Source organism: Ursus maritimus, unplaced genomic scaffold (genome assembly GCF_017311325.1).
Source record: "Ursus maritimus isolate PB19 unplaced genomic scaffold, ASM1731132v1 scaffold_14, whole genome shotgun sequence".
NCBI classification, from domain to species: Eukaryota; Metazoa; Chordata; class Mammalia; order Carnivora; family Ursidae; genus Ursus; species Ursus maritimus.
This window is the reverse complement of record NW_024423786.1, coordinates 36,245,290-36,266,479: the sequence shown is the minus strand read 5'-3', so window position 1 is coordinate 36,266,479 and position 21,190 is coordinate 36,245,290. Positions and strand designations below refer to the sequence as shown.

The 21,190-nt window shown below is 39.4% G+C and overlaps 1 protein-coding gene and 1 pseudogene across 3 annotated transcripts in view; both read right to left on the bottom strand.

Moving 5' to 3' along the window:
• Positions 1 to 21,190, bottom strand: part of DCP1A (decapping mRNA 1A) — a 55,184-nt gene that overhangs the window by 25,162 nt on the left and 8,832 nt on the right. For all 3 annotated transcript variants that reach the window (XM_008703660.2, XM_008703661.2, XM_040628684.1), the window contains one exon: positions 2,424 to 2,490. In XM_008703660.2, the coding sequence (XP_008701882.2) occupies positions 2,424 to 2,490 (67 nt within the window). The remainder of the gene's footprint in view (positions 1 to 2,423; positions 2,491 to 21,190) is intronic.
• Positions 2,885 to 8,880, bottom strand: LOC103674740 (annotated as a pseudogene).

Below are 21,190 nucleotides of genomic sequence, written 5' to 3'. Positions count from 1 at the left end.
TTGGAGCATTTTTATTATACTACAGCTGTTGAAAGAGTGATATAACAGGATGGCCACTGACAGGCAATTATTGGGACACACAATATGCCAGAAAGAATTTTACCTGGATTTCTGGTTAGCAGAGATGATAATCTGAAATATGTGGCAAATAGAGGCTGTACACAGGCAAAGTCAGAGCAAGGAAAGATAAAGTAGTCTTTTTTTATCTTTGGTGACCAGAACACCATTTATCACAAAGTTAATGTTAACATATAAGGTATTCTCTTCGGCCATAAATAGGCCAGACACTTAAAACTCATTATCAACAGTTTTGTGAGGGCACTCTCTAATCACTTCCAGTACCTCCCCTGCGTCTAGTGAAACCAGCTGGAAGCGTAAGCAAATGTACTTTTGGGCATTCCTCATGAAAGAACCCGAAGGCTCTTCTTTTCCCTTCTGTTTCTACTCCCTCACCCTATTTTTGGGTTCCATACATTATTTTCAGATAGGCCTTCAGTCTTCTGCCTCGTTTACCATCTGAAGTCTTGTAAGAGGGGTACCATTGGCCCTGATAGTTTAGAAAAAAAGCTCAAAATGGTTTCCTGTAAATAGCCATTAAAGCTAAAAGAGACGGATTTCTCACTTGGGGCCCAAAAGCTCTCAATCTGCAGAAGAAAAATCTATATATTGATATATTCTTTTTTTTTTTTTTTAAAGATTATTTATTTGACAGAAAGAGAGACAGCCAGCGAGAGAGGGAACACAAGCAGGGGGAGTGGGAGAGGAAGAAGCAGGCTCCTAGTGGAGCTGGGAGCCTGATGCGGGGCTCAATCCCAGGACCCTGGGATCATGCCCTGAGGCGAAGGCAGACGCTTAACGACTGAGCCACCCAGGCGCCCCTATATATTAATATATTCTAAAGTTTAGATAGTTAAGGAAAATATTCTAGATTTCAGGATAACCAAGAATCAGCAAATCTGTGTCATCTAAGTAATTAAACATAAATTGCCTTTGCTGTAACTTTCAAAACTACAAAAAAGTAGTCCTCAAGTAAGCAAATGCCTTTGTAAGACAGTGGTTTTAATTAATTAATTTCCAGAGAAAAGATGTTGTAAAAAGAAAGTGTGGTTCACGTTTTCAAGCCTGAGTGATCCAAGTTCATTTGGAACAATGTCTGCAGGGGTGTGTGCCCACGGTAATAAACACAGCCTCCCGTCTGAGATCACAGCCGAAGCAAACAAAGCAGGAGGCTGACCAACATCCCATCAGGACCTGTGAGCCGTCCTGGATTAAAACCTAGCCTTAGCCACATGTACTTCTTTTAAAATGCAAATATACCTGGAACTGAGGTTTGGTGGTTAATTATTTACTTACACGTTTACAGAAATTAGTGTAAAACTGGCCTGTTTCTTAAAAAATGAAGACTGTTTTCTTCCCAAGATGTGGATAAAAACCTTGCAGGAGAGCAAAGGGAATTTTGGTTTTACAGAGGGGGCTCCACATCTCTCAGGAGATTCAGGCAAAAACCGTGCAAAGGAAACACAGGTGAGCCAGAACACACTGCCCACTACAGCGCTCTGCCCAGACCTGTGTGGCACCGTGGGCCCCGTCAGCACCACAGTGTCCTGGGCTCCCAGAATCCAGACCAGCAGCACCAGTGAGCCAGACGAGGGCTGGCTCCCACGGGCTAGCCGGAGAAAGAACAGGGAGCCCCCCTTCAGAACATTAATTCAATGAAATTACTCTCCCAATTCCAAGATTCCAACATACAAAACATCTAACTGGAACACAACCCAGTGCTGAACTGGGGACTACTAAACCTAGAATCGGTGTCAAATCGAAGTTCGCTTCAGGGAAGCGTGTGCAGGAGCTCTCTATTGGCTACTGAATGTGGCACCACCCAGCGGAGCAGAAACCTGGAGGGAGCCTGAAGTAAAAGCCCTTAGTAAAGCCCCTGCAGGTGGTGGGCAGGCTGTGCCCCAGGTGTGGACGGTCTCCTCTGGAGTTGGGCAGTCTGACAGCCCTAAGCACATATTTAACAACAAGGCTCTGCTTCAGTTATGATTTGTCTGCAGGACTGGATAAAATGCAGTCATTACAAATGTTACAGAGGACTCTTCAGTGTCCCGGAAAAAGGATGTGAAAAGTAGGAGGTACAGGGTGATCCTATTTTTGTAAAAAAACAACCACACACATCCCAACCTAATGTACAAATAAAGAAAAGGACTAGAAGGAAACAGACTAAAACACCAACAATGGGAGTAGTAGGATCACAGATGATTCTAGAGTTCTTTTTCTGCCTCTTACAAATTTTTGACAATAAGCAGGAAATCAGGGTAGAAATAAATGAGTTAGTAGATTCAGTAACAAAGAGAAGGGGGAAAGTCATTTTTTCATCTCTCATATATCACTAATCGAATTTATGTTGTGATATAAATACTTACTCGGCCATGAGTTTGGCTATGCGGTGACAGTCATTCTTGTCGTAAAACCAGATGCTGTATATTGACACTTGAAAAACAAAGAAGAAAAAAGATGAGGGGAAATGAGTTTTCAACATTTGGGTGTATGTAAGTACCACATAAATTACCATGAATGTCACAGAATTTACCATAAACTCTCAAACTGTTAGGAGTTCCTCTAAAGAAAAAAAAGCCTCTCCCCTAAACTGTTTAATAAAATTATTAATAAAATTAGGATAGGTAAAATATCCAGGTGAAAACGGAAAAGTTTGTTTTTAGACACGATTACTAGATCTCTCTGAGCCTAAGGAGCCACTAAGTGTACGCAGCCCCATTATTTTATGTATTATCAAGAAAGAGAAACACAGCCAGTTAAACTAAGAATCAACATTGATTTTAAGATGCATTCCAAATGGATAGCAAAATGCGAGAAAAAAAAAGTGTCTCAGTTATTGAAAACCAAGTTCACCCATCGGCTGACCAAACACCAGTCTCTTGAAGCTTGAAATACAGAATCAGTAGTTCCAGTCAAAACAGCCACCAGCTCCAGAGCCAGTGCATGCCCAACACTATTCACCCAGGAACTGGAAGTGCTGGGGCTGGGCTCAGTCTGTCACACTTCTTTTCCTTTTTCATTCCCAGCATGGATGGTGTGATCAACACTAAGAAAACCCTCAAAAGATATTTGGTAAACGGGTAAATGAACTTTATTATTATTAAAGATAACAATACTAAAAATGACTGTAAATACTTTTTGAATAAGGTGGAACAGAAATACTGAACACAAAAGTCAAAATAAACACAAGGATAGCCAGGGCTCACTGCTACCATGTGCACCCGCCATGACACTCACAGATAGCCTGGCCCAGGTTGTACCTTCCTTCCTACTTATGATGATGGTACAGGAAGTGCAGGTATCATTAGGACATTTTTAAAAACTTTTTAATTTTTTTTAAACACAGGAAGTATGATTTATTGGTGGGCATGAATATGGAGGGGGTAGTACTGGTTCTCATGAGTGAAGAGCCTGCCATTTGTCTAAGAGGCCACTACTGGGGATTTGTCTGATCCACAGCCATCTGGGATGAGCTGCTTTTCAGCCATCATGTCTTCAGATTCGTCCGCATTAAACTTAGTAAAGCCCTACTTCTTGGATATGTGGATCTTCCGGTGGCCAGGGAACTTGAACTTGGCCCTTTGTAATGGCCTTAATCACATGCTCCCTGCTCTGCAACTTGGTAAGGATGGACATGATGACTTGGCCAATGTGGACCTTGGCCACTATGCCCTGGGCCTTTTCAAAGGCACTGTGCATATCTGTCTGGAGCCCCTCAACCCCAGCACAGGACAGTATCTTCATACGGATGACGTGGAACGGGTAGAGCCGCACTCGGATGTGACACCATCTTTGCTGCAGCTTTTCACCATGTACTTGTTGGCACAAATATGGGCAGCCTCCACGGCTTCAGAGGAGAGCTACTCATATTGATATTCATCTGATATCATGTGGCCACATAGTAGGTACTCATCCACTTCTGACTTCTTTTGCCTCAGGTCAAAGATCTAGATCTTGGCATTAGGGACACCTCTACGGAAGTGAGACTTTGGATACGGCTTGTTCTTACAATACTGGTAACACTGGGTCTCGTGGTGGCCCATGGTGACACCAGGATCTTCGGTGGCACCCCGAAGGAAAAGAGCTAAACTTTTAATTTTGAAATAATTGTAGCTTCACACACAATTATAAAACATGAACACAGAATATGTGTGCCCTTTGTTTCTTCCAATGGTACCTTTCTGTGAAGTTGTAATATATCATAGCCAGGCTTCTGACATTGATACCGTCAAGATCCAGAACATTTCCCTGGCCACAAGGAACCCTGGTGCCCTTTTATAGTCACACCCTCCTCCCTTGGTCCCTCTCCCATCTCGACCCCTAGCAAACACACTAATCTGTTTTCCATTTCTTTAACATTGTATTTCAAGAATGTTATATACTATAAATGGAATCATACAGTATGCAACTTCCGGAGACTGACTTTTCCAATTCAACATAATTCTCTGGCTATTCATCCAAGTTGCGGCTTGCATCAATAGTTCATTCTCCCCTGCCCTCACCTTTTTTTTTCCCTTTCTTTCTTTCTTTCTTTTTTTTTCTTTCTTTCTCTCTTTCTTTCTTTTTTCTTCCTTCCTTCCTTCCTTCCTTCCTTCCTTCCTTCCTTTCCTTCCTTCCTTCCTTCCTTCCTTCCTTCCTTCCTTCCTCCTTTCCTTTCCTTTCCTTTCCTTTCCTTTCCTTTCCTTTCCTTTCCTTTCTTTTTTGCTGAGTAGTATAGGATGTACCTGTTCAACCATTTATCCACTAGAGGATATGTGGCGTGTTTCCAGTTTTTGGCTATTACAAATAAAGCACCTATAAATGTTCGTGCGAAGGTTTTTGTGTGAACGTAAGTTTTCCTCTCTGGGCTAAATGCCCCAAAGTACAATTACGGAGTCACAGCTGTTGCACGTTCAGTTTAATAAGAAACTCTTAACCTGTTCCCCAGAGCGTCTGTGCTAGTTTATATTCCTACCAGCGATGTATGAGCAATCGAGCTTCTCTGCATCCTTGCCAGCATTTGTTGTTCTATTTTTAACTTCCCCCATTCTGATAGGTGTATAGTGGCATCTCATGGTGGTTTTAGTTTGTATCTCCCTAATAGCTAAAAATGCTGAACATCTTTTCATATGCTTGTCATCCATATATTCTACTTAGTCAAATGTCTGCTCATGTCTTTTGCCCCTTCTGATTTTTTAAAAATATTTACGTACTGGAAAGAGAGAGCACAAGCGAGAAGGACAGAAGGAGAGGGAGAGAGAATCTGAAGCAGACTCTGCGCTGAGCGAGGAGCCTGGCGGAAGGCTCACTTCCACGACCCTGAGATCACTGCTTGAGTCGAAAGCAAGAGTCTGACGCCCAACTGACCGATGCCACCCCCTAATTGATTTTTCTTTCTTTTTTTTTTTTTTTAACTGCTGAATTGTATAAGTCCTTTATATATTCAAGATACTAGTCCTTTGTTGGATATGTGTTTTGAGAATATTTTCTCCCTGTCTGTAGCTTGTTTTTCATCCTCTTAATAAGGTCCTTCAAGAGCAAAAGTTTTTTTAATTTAGACAAGGTCCAACTTATCAATTTTTCCTTTTATGGATCATGCTTTTGGTGTCAAGTCAAAGAATTTTTTGCTGATGGACGCCTTGTTCCAAAATTTTCTCCTATGATTTTTCCTAAAAGATCCATAGTTTTACACTTCAGTCAGTGATTGACTTTGAGTTAATTTTTGTATAAAAACATTTAGGTTAAGGTCCTTTTTTTTTTTTTTTGGTCCAACTGTTCCAGTATTATTTGCTGAAAATGCTCTCCTCTCTTTTTTAAAAAAAAGATTTATTTTATTTTAGAGGGAGAGAAACTTTAGCAGACTCCTAAAGGAGCCTGACTGAGCCCAACTCGGGGCTCAATCTCACCCTGAGATCAGGACCTGAGCTGAAACCAAGAGTCAGATGCTCAACCGACTGTGTCACCCAGGGGCGCCTACTCTCCTCTCTTTATTGAGGAATCTTTTGTACCTTTGTCAAATAGCAGTTGGGCATATATGTGTGGGTTTATTTCCAGATTTATTTTATCCTATTTATTTATGCATTTATCCCTCCACCAATACCACACTGTCTTGATTACTGCTGCTATATAATAGGCCTTAATATTGGGTAGAATAATTCCCCCGACTTTATGCAGCTTTTCCAAATTGTTTTAGCTTCTAGGGCCTATGCCTTTCTATATAAATTTCAGAGTAAGTTCGTTTATGCCTACAAAAATCTTTGCCGGTATTTTGATGGAAAGTGCTTTAAACCCATAGACCAATTTGGAAATAAGTGAATTTGTACTATGTGGAGTCCTTCATACACAAGTACAGTCTATCTCTCCATTCATTTAGGTTTTTTTTTTTTATTTCTTTCATCAGTATTTTGTAATTTTCAGCACACAAATCCTGTACAGGTTTTGTTAACTTTATGCCTAAGTACTTAATTTTCTTTGTAAGGATTATAGATGGTAGGGTTTTTTAAAAAACTTTTTTTTTTTTTTTTTAAGTAACCTGTACACTCACTGTGTGGCCCAAACTCACAACCCCGAGATCAAGAGTCACATGCTCTTCTGACTGAGCCAGCCAGGCAGCCCTAAACAGTCGTTTTTAATTGTGACTGATTTTTGAGTGTTGATCTTGTGTCCTTATACCTTACACCAAACTCATTTATTAGTTCCAGGAATTTGTACCTAGACGGTCCTCTTATTCGTGAATAACACTTTTATTATTTCTTTCTTTCCCCTTTCTATTCCTATAGGTAGGTCTATTTTCCTTTCTTGCCTTACTGCAATGGTTAGAACTTTCAGTGCTGTGCTGCACAGCAGTGTTGACTGTGGACATCCTTGCCTTGATCTCAACCTTACAGGGAAAACGTTCAGTCTTTCACTATAAATATAATGTTGGCTGTAAGTTTGTTGTAGGTGCCCTTTATCAAGATGACATAGTTCACTTCTATTCCTAACTTGAGAATTTTTATCATGAATGGACATATGATTTTTTCCTGCATCAAAGCCTATTTCATATTCAGTCTGTTGATATGGTGGATTAAACCGACTGATTTTCAACACTGAACCAGCTTTGCAGATCTGGAATAAAACCCATTTGGGCATCACTTATATTTCTCTATATTGTTGGGTTTGCTACTATTTGGTTGAGGACTTTTTTACCTAGTTCATGAGATACTGCTTTGTGGTTTTCCTTTTTTTTTTTTTTGTACTGTCTTTGCCTTGTTTGGGTATCTGAGTAATACTAGCTTTGTAAAATCAGTTGACAACTGTTCCCTCCTTGGCTGTTTTCTGGAAGAAATTGTGTAAAATTGGTGTTAATTCTTCTTTGAATTCTCCAGTAAAACCATCTGGGCCTAGAGATTTCTTTTTCTTTTCAATTATTAATTCAATTTCTTCAGTGGCTAAAGGATTATTCATGTCATCCATTTTGTCTTGGTTGAGTTTTGTAGTTTGGGTTTTCAAGGTCCATTTCTTCTAAGTTATCAAGTTTGAGTGTAAAGTTGTTCATGGCATTAGCTTATTATCCTTTTGGTGTCTGGAGAATCTATAGTGATATCCACTATTCTATTCCTGATACTGGTACTCTGTGTCTTCTTATTTTTGTTAGTATTGCTAAAGGTTTATCAATTTTATTGACCTTTTTTAAAATTTAAAAAACTTAGCTTTTTGTTTCATTAATTTTTGTTTTCATATTTTCAACATCATTGATTTCTTCTGCTCTCATTTTTATTCTTTCCTTACTTCTATACAGAAGTATATATGCTTTGAGCTTATTTTGCTCTTCTTTTTAAAATTTCTTGAAGTGAGAATTTAGTAGCTCTCAGCCAGTGTCACTTGAAGGGGTGGGAGGAATTCTCCCTGGCTAGGCCACCTGGTGTGCCTCTCCTGGAGAAGGGAGCCTCTAACCTTCACAGATGAAGACTGCTTCCCAGGCTAGGTTGGTGATGTGAGTCCTCACTCCTCCTCTACCCCTACACCTCCCCTTCACGGAAGGAAGGGGAAGGATTCCCTTGGTGGCCACTTATTGTCAGTAGGGCTTCTAATCCTTCCTGGGCTCACCTGATACTGTTGGCAGGACGCCCACTCGATCCAGGAGGGGAATGAGCCTATCTGATCTGCCTTGTGATGATAGGTTGGAAGTCAACAAACACCAGACTGGGGTCCCCTTCTTCTGTTGGGTGAGAGGGTTTTAAGACCCTGCTGTTGTGTTGTTTTGCCAGTTCTGGGTCTTCCTCTTCCTACCTTTCAGAGTTCTCCTAATTGTCTCTTGTGTTATTTCTGGGTTTTTATAGTTATATTTAACAGTGAGAAGCAAGGAGAGACAAATCTATGCCATCTTATTTGGATGAGAAGTCTCATTATGCATTTTCATGGAAACACTAAGTGGCTTAAGAATCAGAGGGAAGAAGTCTTAGAACTGTAGCTAGAACTCAGGTATTCCCATTCCTAGGCCAGTAGTCTTGACATCACACAGGCACTGCCTCATTACATGAAATAACATAAAATTTTTTATAGAAACAAAAAGTTAATGAGCTTCAATTACGCTTGAAGACTCAAGTAACACACAGAAGAGTATAAATAATTAAGTTACAAATTATACAATAAAAGGATAAGAGAATATAGGAAATACAATGCTAGAACAAGAAACTTTAAGTGGGGGCGCTTGTGTGCTCAGTTGGTTAAGCATCTGCTTTGGCTTGGGTAATGATCCCAGAGTCATGGGATCAAGCCCCACACTGGGCTCCCTGCTTGGTGGGGAGCCTGCTTGTCCCTCTCCCTCTGTTCCTCTCCCTGCTCATGCTCTCTCTCTCAAAAAAAAAAAAAAAAAAAAAAAGAAACTTCTAAGATCCTTTTCATAACTATTATTTGAACTCTATCAACATACATTAATATGTATTGATATATTAATATATATTGAGAAAGCCACTTAGAAGCTTTTTAAAAATTGAGGTATAATTGACATAACATTTTAGTCTCAGGTGTATGATGTAAAGATTTGTTATTTGTATGTATTGTAAAATGATCACCATAGTAAATCCAGTTAACACCCATCACCATATATAGTTACAAAATTATTTTTTCTTGTGATAAGAACTTTCAAGATCCACTCTTAGCTACTTTCAAATATGCACTATGGTATTATTAACTATAGTCACCGTGCTGTACATCACGTCCCCATGACTTACTCATTCTGTAACTGGAAATTTGTACCTTTTGACTCCCCTCCACCCATTTTACCTCTCCTCCCCCCAACTCAGATAACCATAAATCTGTTCTCCATATCCATGAGCTTTTTTTTGTTTTGTTTTGTTTTTGCTTAAAGATTCCACATATATTGGGGCACGTGGGTGGCACAGTTGGTTAAGTGTCTGACTCTTGGTTTCAGCTCAGGTCGTCATCTCAGGGTTGTGGGATGGAGTCCTGTGTTGGGCTCCGTGCTCAGTGCCAAGTCTGCTAAGGATTCTCTCTCCCTCTCCCTAACCCCTCCCCCCCCCAAAATAAATAAATCCATCTTTAAAAAAAATTCCACATATAAGTGAAATCATAAAGCATTTATCTCTCTATTTCATTTAGCGTAATGCCCTAAAGGTCCATCCATGTTGTGCAAAAGTTAAGAGTCCATTCTTTTTTATGGCTGCATAATATTCCACTCTGTATATATACATTTCCTTTATCCATTCATCCACTGATGGACTCTTAGGTGTATCCATATTCTGGCTGTTGTAAATAATGCTACAATAAACATGGGGGTGCATTTATCTTTTCGAATGCGTGTTTTCATTTTTTTTTTTTCAGATAAATACCCATAAGTGGAATTGCCAGATCATATGGTGGTTCCATTTTTAATTTTTTGAGGAAGCTCCATATTGTTTTCCATAGTGGATGCAACAATTTACAGTCCCAGCAACAGTGCACAAGGGTTTACTTTTCCCCACATTGTCACCAACACTTGTTCTTTCTTGTCTTTTTGATAACAGCCATTCTGATGTATATGAGGTGGTATCTCATTGTGGTTTTAATTTGTATTTCCCTGATATTAGTGATGCTGAGCATCTTTTCATGTACCTCTTGGCCATCTGTATGTCTTCTTTAGAAAAATGTCTATTCAGATCCTCTGCCCACTTTAAATCAGATTATTTGTTCTTTTGTTATTGAGTGTCATTGAGTTTATGAGTTCTTTATATAATTTGGATATTAGCCCCATATTAGATATATGACTGGCAAACATTATCTCCCATTTGGTAGGTCGCCTTTTCATTTTGTTGATGGCTTCCTCTGTTGTGCAGAAGCTTTTTAGTTTGATATAGTCTCACTTGTTTATTTTTGCTTTTGCTACTTTTGCTTTTGGCATCAAATCCAAAAAATCATTGCCAAAACCAACGTCCAGGAGCTCACCACCTATGTTTTCCTCTAGGAGTTTTACGGTATCGGGTCTTACATTCAAGTCTTTAATCTATTTTGAATTTATTTTTGTGTATGATGTAAGGTAGTAGCCCATTTTCATTCTTTTGCATGTAGCTGTCCAGTTTCCCCAACACCATTAATTGAAGAGACTGTCTCTTCCCCATGGTATATTCTTGGCTCCCTTGTTGTAAATTAATTTGACCATGTATGTGTGAGTTTATTGCCAGGAATTCTATTCTGTTCCATTGATCTATGTGTCTATTTTTGTGCCAGTACCATACTGTTTTGGCTAGTAAAGTTCTGTAGTATATCTTGAAATCTGAGATTGTGATACCTCTAGCTTTTTTTCTTCTTTCTCAAGTACGCTTTGAGGGGATCTTTTGCAGTCCCATACAAATTTTAGGACTGTTCATTTTATTTCTGTGAAAAATGTCATGGCAATTTTGATACGAATTGCACTCAATCTGTAGATTGCTTTAGGTAGTACGGACATTTTACAGTATTAATTCTTCCAATCCAGGAGCATGGAATATTTTTTCATTTATTTGTGTTTCTCAATTTCTTTCATTATGTCTTAAAGTTTTCTGTGTACAATAAAAGCTGTTTTTTTTTAAAAGAACTTATTTATTTGAGAGAGAGAGCGAGAGAGGGGGAGAGAGAGTGCGCATGCACAGAAGGAGAGGGAGAATCAGACTTCCCACTGAGCAGGGAGCCCGACGTGGGGCTTGATCTCAGGAACCCGAGACCATGACCTAAGTTGAAGACAGACGCTTAACTGCCTGAGCCACCCAGGTGTCCCAATAAAAGCTATTTTAATGGCAAATATTTTGCTTCACTCTGAATTAAGGTCATTTTATTCTACAAAAAACTTCATGGCCAATCACAACTTTAAAGTTCCCTTTCTGATGGAAATAAAAGTTTAATCGGATTTTTTTAATTGTCATTGTAGAGGGAGCATTCATACATAGAGTGAGTGAATAGCTTCATTTTATGAATGAAGATCATGAATGTGAATTTTTTTCCTACCCTGTTCATAAGGGGACTTCTCCGGTGGAGAAACCCTCCGGTTTCACTAAAACTGTCCTTGACTGTTGGGCTCCACATCTGGCTATGTGTCGTGCAGTGACTGTGCACACTACCACCAGGCACCCAGGCTGGTTTCTGCTTTCTGAGTGGTCATTCAGTCTGCTGGAAGAGTTTTCCATGTTTGGACCCAGGTTCACAGCCCCTCTTCTGCTCACAGAACTGCAAAACACCATCAATATTTCAAACAGGATCAATGTCTAACAAATAACAAGTAATTTTGGAATATTTTACATGATGTAGTAAATAGGCTGAATTTAGCTTTGACAGCCCTTTGACAAGGAACACAGAGGAGGCTTTGTTATAGAGGAGATACTTATTAAACATGATCTTCTTGCAGGGTCTTGGTTATGTTCCTATTCCTCGCAGCTAAGGACTGCTTCTACGTAGAGTAAATCAGATTGGGCTCTGAAAAGACTCCATATATGGCAATTAAACACAACCATCTTTCTTTAAATATGTCTGTTTCAATCCTGGCTAAAGAACACACAAAACACAAGAGTCCGAATACAAGATTGCAGCTTTCCTCTAAAGGACACACCCCTACAACTTACAGTGACGAGAAAGTTTATGATAGGCACTGCATCAGGCTCAGAGAAGCACACACAACATTCTCTGGGCTAAAAAGGGGCATTTAGTAATGTTTTCATAGGGGGTTGCAAACCCAGCTCTTAAGAAAGAATTTCATATTGATAATCAAAATAAGCCCAACAGAGCTGTCAACTTATGTTGACAATACTTCACTTATATCCTCCCCTTTTCCTTTGAAGAAATACAATATAATTTAGAAATAAGACACATGCCTTCCACTCTTGTACATTATCAAATAAACTGCCAAAAAAGAGCCAAACACTTTCAAAGGCATGTTTGCAGAAGAAATAAAGATAAGGAAGCCATAACGATAGCTTAATGGGTAAAGGATAAGAGTCACACTCGATTCTGCCAAAAGCAGACCTGTAGAGGTTCAGACACGCATCCGAGAATCAGCTCTGTCTGCCAACATATCAAATGCTCAGTGCATGCAGCTGGCAAGAAGGCCCTGGGAGCTGCCCCTGAGCCTGTCGCTGTCACCAGTGAGGAAAGACAGACAAGTTCCCAGATAGCTAAGATCACGGAGGACCCGTCTTCAAGCCAAAGCCAAGTATTCTTTCCTCAAGAGAACTTCCACTCTATGGCCCAACACATTCTGTGAACAATTCATTTGCTGAAACGTCCTGAAATAATTTTCCTTGGTTAACTATAGCACAGACGATTTAGGGATTTGAAGATACAGTACTATTTTGCTCTGGCAAAAAATGATGGCATCCTGATTTATAAATGGTTCTTCTCAAGATGAAAGCAAACTATTTAGTTATTGGACCCCCACCATATAGTGTGGCTGTTAACAACTGTCCCAAGTCAGTCATGCTGTACAGGCAAGTCACTGAAGAGTTAGGGGGGGTGGTAGGGCATTTGATTACCCTGAGGTTGTACTTCCATGAAAAATACCAAAATTCAGAAAAGAACACCCAAAATTAAATGTTCCCTTTGCTTTTTAAATGATAGCAACTTTTGAAACTGTGAAAAACAACACTGACAAAGATTAAAGGTATTAGATCATTTAATATTGAGAAATTTTAAAAAGCTGAGGGGCAAGAGTTTTCCATTTCCCCAGAGAGCTCTTTTGAAGATCTAGCAGCCTATTATGATTTGATGTTACATCTCACTCTGCTTCTCATCTGGAATGGTGTGTGGCACGCACAAGATCAAGAAAACCCAAATTAATCTGGATCCTTTGTAAAATCCCTTGAGACTTCTTGAGATGCTGTGAAATGTCACAAAAACAGAGCTGGGAATCACTCTCGTGCACATGTTGTCTTTTTGATTCATTTATTATTTAGATCTGACCTACTTTCTCAAAGGATTTAAAGAGGTTGGAGATTTTCTCAGTATGGTGCCAAGCAGAAAAGGGGCTTTGATGTAAGCTTTTTGGCAATGGTGTTAAGAGTTATACATTTCTAAAGATGATACTGACAAATATGCCCTACACCAGGAAAGAAAAACAAGAAAATGTGCTTTGAACATAGCCAAAAACATTTATTCTAGACATAGGGAAAATCCTTCTGATTATAAAAGTAATGTAAGAATAGAACAGATTACAGAAGCATAAGCCTGCCCTGGCTAGTGAAAAAGCAAATGCCCCTGCTTATGACAGATCATTTCCTTTAAGACCAGAATAAGCCTGACGGCTCCACATCAACATGAAAAGGTTCGGAAAGAGAGAGAAGAGAGGCTCTGAGGTGGAAGGTAGAATGCATGCGGACAGGAAAAAGGGTATGGAGGCAGAGCCTGCCCGACCTAGGATTCTGACAGGAGATTGTGGTAGGTGGCCAACAGGCAGGCAAGGAAACTCCACAAATCTGTGCATATGGCTGGTAAACATGATTCGGTTCCCTTTGATGCCCCTCTTTAAATAAAATCAAGTCTGAAACTATTTACCAGCAATACTGCTTCCACAGTCCCCTTTAACACTGTAACCTTAGTACAGGATTCAGACACGTGAAATGATCGTTGAATTTTTGGAGGGAAATTAGGAAAATAAACCCCAGGATATCATGACTGTTTGTTCCTAATTACAAACTTTCTACTCTTAAATAATGGGCAATCCCAAATACCACAGTGAGTCACACTAGGGTTTTGTGTGTGCTGCCAGGGTTAATTGCCACGATTGCCACACAGTACTGGCCACTCCTTAAGGCGGAGCCTCTCCTAGGTGTGTGCTGCAAGTGATTATGGGTATGCCAAATGTTGGACCTGTCCGTCCCCTGGTGGGCTATTCATCTCAGCGCCCCACACAGAAATGATCATTTTTATGTATCACAAGTGACAATAAAGGGTAGGAAGCATGGCCCCTGGCCTCCACGGAGTCTTGTAGGCTCCCTGAAATCTACACGTAGAGCTCTGGGAAATAGTTCAGATAGTGGTGTAGGAAAAGGGAGACCTTCTTTTCTCTCCCTTCCCTAACTAACTTCTCTGCTACATATTTTTCTGTCACTTTAGTAAGAGGTCATCCAAACCAGGGCTGTAAGGCAGGTGGCCAGGAGGCTCACCCACGCCAGGCTGTGGTGGGGATGGAGAGGCTGTGGCACACACGCCTCACCCAGAGCTCCTGCTGACTCCCAGGGCTTGCAGGGATGCAGGTGCTGTGCAGCATTCACAAGAAGAAACGCCAGAAATCCAGCTGTGTGTGTGTAAAATGTCCTCATTTTTAAATGTTGGTAGCAAATGCTTATCCCATGCCTTCCTTTTAATTCAACAACAACAACAACAACAACAACAACAACAACAACAAACCAAAGAAAAAACCCTGCTGTGCGTGCCTGAAGTAGTGACTCTATAAGTAGCTCAGATCCTGGATCCTCCAGGGGACCGAACCCCAAGGGCTCAGTCTTAAGGTTTCTTCTGCCCACTTGAGTGGCTTCAAATCTTCTTGGATTAGTGGTTACTCTGTTTCAATTTTTACCTCCACCATGGACTTCACTTTGTAAACACAGGATGAAAACCTATATACATACATATTAAGAACACACTTCTGCCACTTAGCTATAAGTAACTGTTGCTTTCCTTTGTGAGTTCTCAAAAGAGAAAACGTTAATTATTTAAAAGAGGTAAATGGTGCATGCTCTGTTAACTTTTAAAACATTTACAATTAGGGTAACACCACATACACACACAAAAGTTAAAATTGCTTTTTACCTGACAACACTACTTTAGGGGGGAAAAGCCGGCACTTAGTGAGACATACTGGAAAGAATCTGCTTTGGAAATCTGGAAATGTTCATGGACTTAGGAACAAAGTTAACCAGAACCTTCTGGTAGAGGCTCCACTAGAGGTCCTCCTAGAACACTCACCAGTGGCCTACAACAGATAGAAAGCCATACAGACATTTGAAACTTCTGACCTGACAGCACCACCAGGTCAGCCCTGGAGTCTAAGTCACCCTATGTTTTCATGGTGTTTTTACCTCTTCAGTCTACTAACGTGGCAACAGCGAGGCTCTTTCCTTATCTTTGTCCAGAAGGCCAGATTAATGCAGTTGCCACAGATCCTTTCTCCTTCACTGATAACAGAGTCACACCAACCACAGCAGTGCTGCTGCTGATGGTGGAAGACTGCCTTTCTCCAGGCCGGTCAAGAAGCACCGTGCTGAATTCAAAGATCACAGGGAATGGACGGTGGAGCTTTTAAAATTGTTTATAAGTTCCTCTTTTAGTCTGGAGGTAGAAGTCACATTTTTTGACTTGACAAGTTGTAAACTTCTCTTGCAAGGACATTTCCTGCACTGTGCTTTAAGTCTGAAGATTTGTGCAAATGCCAACAGCCACCTACCATCTCTACTGTTCTGAGTCTTGCCCTTGAACTGAGAAAGGCCAAGCAGAGGCAAAAAAAAACAAAAAAACAAAAAAAAGTACACACTACAGTATTTCTTCTACTAAAACTTTCCATTTGGCAGCTGCATTTTCAACACTATGGAAATGAATCACCCTGCCTTTTCTAGTGATCTAATTTTAATTAAAAATGTTCTCTATCAAGAGACTGATGCCCGATATAAAGGAAAAGTTATAAGTGAAGTGGAAACAAAGGGGTACTTCTCACAGGCTTTTGGAGGTAAGTTCTTAAAAATATTACATAATAATGATACTTTTATCTTTAATTGCTTGTTACAGTGATTTGTTGTTGTTAAGCAGGTTATAAGGCAACATACTTTGTTCACTTTTTCAAAAGTACTTTAGGATTATAGAAACCATCTGAAAATATGAAAAATGGTATTCAGTGGGAGATCTATGCCTTAAGGTGCTGGACGGAGGAAACAACAATTGTCCTTGTTTCTTTCAGCTAAAAAAAATAAAAAATAAAAAGCCAAGTCTAATATGCACGTAAAGTAAAATAATGTTGTTATTTTTTGGCTAAAACCACAAACATACACTGGTCTAAGGAGGGAATAAAGTTAGGTCTGAGGAAAGAAAATCTAGACTGTATACTCCTTTTAATTAATGGATCAGTGTTGCTGCTAAAAATGATTATTGGAAAAAAAAAAACATGTAAATACCCTCACAGTCTCTGGTGGATCAGATTTTTCAATAGTGCAGGCCTAATCATTCAAATTTACAGCTGGTAATTTTCTAATCATAAATCTTAAATCATTAATTTTTATCATTAACAGAGCTGTATTAGGAAGAAATATTCATAGCACTGGGATTAATATAGTAACATATTTCATTAAGAATCTTCACCCTTACCAGAAAGGTAGAGTTCTGACACTAAAAGTTCTAACATAATGACTTCTGCTTATAATTCTCTAAGAAAATACAACAGAACCTCAGGACTAAAACGATAACCTCAGGACTTAAAAGTACACAACAGTTTTTATCAAAATGGTATAGCACTTGATAAGAGTACTTGGTAAATGACAGATGTTCAATAAGTGTCACTGAATAAGATGTATGTCTGAGTTAAATAATCAGCCTGTTTGTTTAAAAACAAAGGAGAAGACAATACTGAAATAGTTTTTGCAAAAGGAAATCATTAAATGCCAAAATTGACTTTATAGAGCTTAATGGGACCACAAACTTTTAACTTTAGTATTTTCGATTAACCAAGTTGCAGTGTAGACTGCCTAGCTGTAACAAACAGAAAAACCAGTTTTGCTTGCTTTTACTTTTTTGCTGATTCGTGTACCAAATTTTGGATTAAAAAAACCTTTTCAGAACCCTTTACAGAGGCAACCCTCCCAGGTCCCCTCCCTCTTCGGGAGCTTTGTACTAACACTTTACTATCGTTCAATGAACTTTGCTGCCCACCCAAAAAAAAACCCAAAAAAACCCTTTACAGAATATTCTTGGGGGCATTTCACAATTCAGTCATAAAGAGGTGCCCACAGAAGTAGAAATCAAAGGGAAAGCACCTTCTAGGAGAAACATACACAGTAAGGTACATTGCTTGCAGCAGGTGCTTGCCAAATGCTTGCTGAAAGAATGAATAGTGGATAAGAGCAGCACGATCTCACTGCACAAGAGTGGAGATAAGTGCCCTGTGATAAAATCAGAAATGTACAGATCCTATATCTGCTTTTGCAGAGGCCAGTCTCTATATGGAGATTAACTGTCCTGATTCCATTTTCTGAATAGGACGTTCCTCTTAGCATTTTCTTTAGATGTGATCGGAGAGATTTGAAACTACTGACCCAACATTTTATTGTTTGTGAATGTATTCAGATCTATTTATTCCTGAATACGTTTTGTTACACTATGTTTTTTCCCTAGGAAACTATACCTATATTCTAAGTTTTAAATGTATAGGCAAAAAGTTCTTCATAGTGATTTTTTTAAAAAAATGTGTATTCCCTATATTTAGTTGCAATACATAAAAATATATACATTATTCCTAATATTGCCCATTATGCTCCCCCTCCTTTGTTATTGTTGGATCAATCAGATTATAGGGGAGTTTTTGTTACTGGTTTCAATCTGTTGTTCTGCAATTTCTATGTTCTGCAGTTAATTGCCACTCATCTGTATTTTCCTTCAACTGAACCCAGATTTCTCTTTTTTCTTAACTTCTTGGGCTGGGAGGCCTACATTCGGTTAAAAAAAAAGGAAATTCTCGAATTGCTAGAAGCAGGGCTCTTTATATGCTCATTAGATCAAGTTTAACTATACTGTTTAAATATCTCAAAATCATCTGCTTTATCTGTCAATTACTGAGGTGGCCTGTTAAAATCTCCCATGATGATTAGGGATTTTTAACTTTTGATATGTATTTCTGACATATACTAGGTATGTACCAGTTTGGAATCATTTTATCTTCTAGGGAGTTCATTCCTCTTATCATTACGCGGCAACTCTCACCCTGATGTTTTTCACTTGAAATCTATCATGTATGACTAACATAGCTACAGCAGCCTTGTTGGGTTAACAGTTGCCTGATACACTGCATTCTCTCCTTTTACTTTCAATCTTTCCAGGTTTTTGAGTTTTAAGTTTTTTGAAAACATTATTCACAAATTCTGTATCTTCATCCAGTCCCACGATATCTTGTAACTGGCAACTTCAGTACACTTAACATTTTGTTCTAGTTACTGACTTCTTTATTTCTGCCCCTTTATGTTGGGCTTTCTATCTCCCGTGGTGTTCATTCATTTTTTTTCCCACCCTGGTTTGTACTGGTTTAAAAGACTCCTATGTTTGTTTTGCGGTGGTTACCCTGAATCATTTAAACACGCACAACTTGATTCAAATCTATGGTTAATCAATTTATCTATTCTCACCCCAGTTGTGGGATGCTTTAGATCTGAAGAGTTTTTACCTGATGCTGTTGATGTCTAGTATTTTTGCCTCACCTTTTTTTTTTTTTTAAGATTTTTTATTTATTTATTCCACAGAGATAGAGACAGCCAGCGAGAGAGGGAACACAAGCAGGGGGAGTGGGAGAGGAAGAAGCAGGCTCCTAGCGGAGGAGCCTGATGTGGGGCTCGATCCCATAATGCCGGGACCATGCCCTGAGCCGAAGGCAGATGCTTAACCGCTGTGCCACCCAGGCGCCCCTTGCCTCACCTTTTTAACACCTCTACTCAGACTAGTCATCTCACTGTCTTACGTAGTCCATGCTTATTTTGATTTACCTCCTTTTCTTTGCTTAGTAGTTTATAAACTTCATTTCTTTCTTCTGTGCTCAATTTTCTTCTTTTGGACCCCACCCTTTTTTGGATGAATTCTGGATAATTCCCTCAGATGTCTCTTCCAGTTCCTCAATTCTTCCAGTTCCTCAATTCTCCAATGTGGAGCTTAAACTCATAACCCTGAGATCAAGACCTAAGCTGAGATCAAGACCTGAGCTGAGATCAAGTCGGCTGCTTAACTGACTGAGCCACCCAGGCACCCCACGATTTTCTTATTTCTGAACCAAAATAAATACAATTAAGAATTCAGTTCACTAGGAGCATTTCAAGTGCTCAACAGCCACGTGTGGCTAGCGGCTACTGTACTGGACAGTGTTACCTTAGAAGCACCTAGAGGAAGGGGCCGCTAGAGGCAAAAGTTGTTTTTGTTGAAAAAATGTCTTTATTTTGTCCTCCTGAATTACTGAAGTATAGGTTGTTTTTTTCTCAGTACTCTTACTCCTTCGTCTTCCAAACTCAGTAGCTTCAATTAAATATGCTGTCAGTCTAACTGGCACTCTTTGTAAATAATCAATCTCAAGTAGCCTTTGGTTGCTTCTGTCTCTTTGTGTATTTCTGTCTACTTATTATGCTTGGTGCCTTGTTCTACTGCCTAAATCTGAGATTTATGACTTCTGAATATTCTAGAAAATTTTTAGTTATAATCTCTTCAAATACTCTCTTAAATCTATTTTATCATTCTGAAATTCTCCTGTTATGTGTTAGACTTTCCAATTCCGTCCTCCTGCCCGTATTTTCCATTTCCTTTCCCTTCTTGGATGAATTCTGGATAATTCCCTCAGATGTCTCTTCCAGTTCCCCAATTCTCCTTCCTGTTATTACAAATTAACTGCTGAGTCCATGCAGAGAGTTTATTTCAATAACTAAAATTTTAATTTCTAGAAATTGGACTTGGTTATTTTTCAAATCTGTCACTTTTTTTTATAATCTACATCTGACATTTACACCCATTACAGTCTCTATCTGATCATTTCATTAACTAAAATTTTGGGGAAGGACTGGCTAATCCTGCTGTTTGTGGTATTCTATCTTTCACTGATTGTGAATTATTTCCTTGTATATTTAGTAATTTTGTGTATTTAGTAATTTTGGACCATAAGGGTGTCGATGAGGTCCCTGGGCAACCTCAGTGTCTCTCTAGAAGGATTCTGCATTTGCTTTTGCCAGGTGATCTAGAGTACTCACCAGCTGAGGATCAATTTTTATGTTAATTTTTTGGACTGGGTTAAGAAATAATACCAAGTGAATGATATAACCTGAACCCCAAACCTGTATGAGAAAGCTCATGGTTACAATTATTCAGGGGAGACATTTTCCCTGTTACCCACAGCCCATACTGAGATAGATAAGCTTGCCTTGTCCTTCTCCTCGGTTGGTGGGCTGGTATCTTTCAAATTAATTAGTATGTAGCTCATTAGGGGACCTCGCTGTATGGATGTATGGGTGTCTCAGCTCTACCTCTCCACCTGTATGAGCCCAAGGCCCTGTCTCCTGACTCCATGTAATTGTCATGGGATCCTTATATGAAGGAGAGCTCCATACCTAAGAACCCCTAACAGCTGGCAGCCAGCGTCGGTTTATAAGTTTCTCACTTCAGCTTTCAGTTTTCACTCTGATGTTGGCCCACTGAAATGTCCCTTATTCTCTTTTTGGATAAGCTATGCATTTGATATTTTATACAGCATTTCCAAATGTTTGTAGGAGAAAGATTTCCTGTTATGACATTGCTGGACAGGAGTTGAAGGATATTTTCTTTGATGTGCCTATGTCCTAGAAGTCCTAGAAGTTCAGAGTCTCCCAAGAATGATTTTTATAATGCAGTGAGTAACACGGATTTTCTTTACAAATGAAAACAGAAGATCAGCAGATTGGTAGTAATGCATATGTTTAAAACATCAAAAAAACTATGTTTCTTCAAC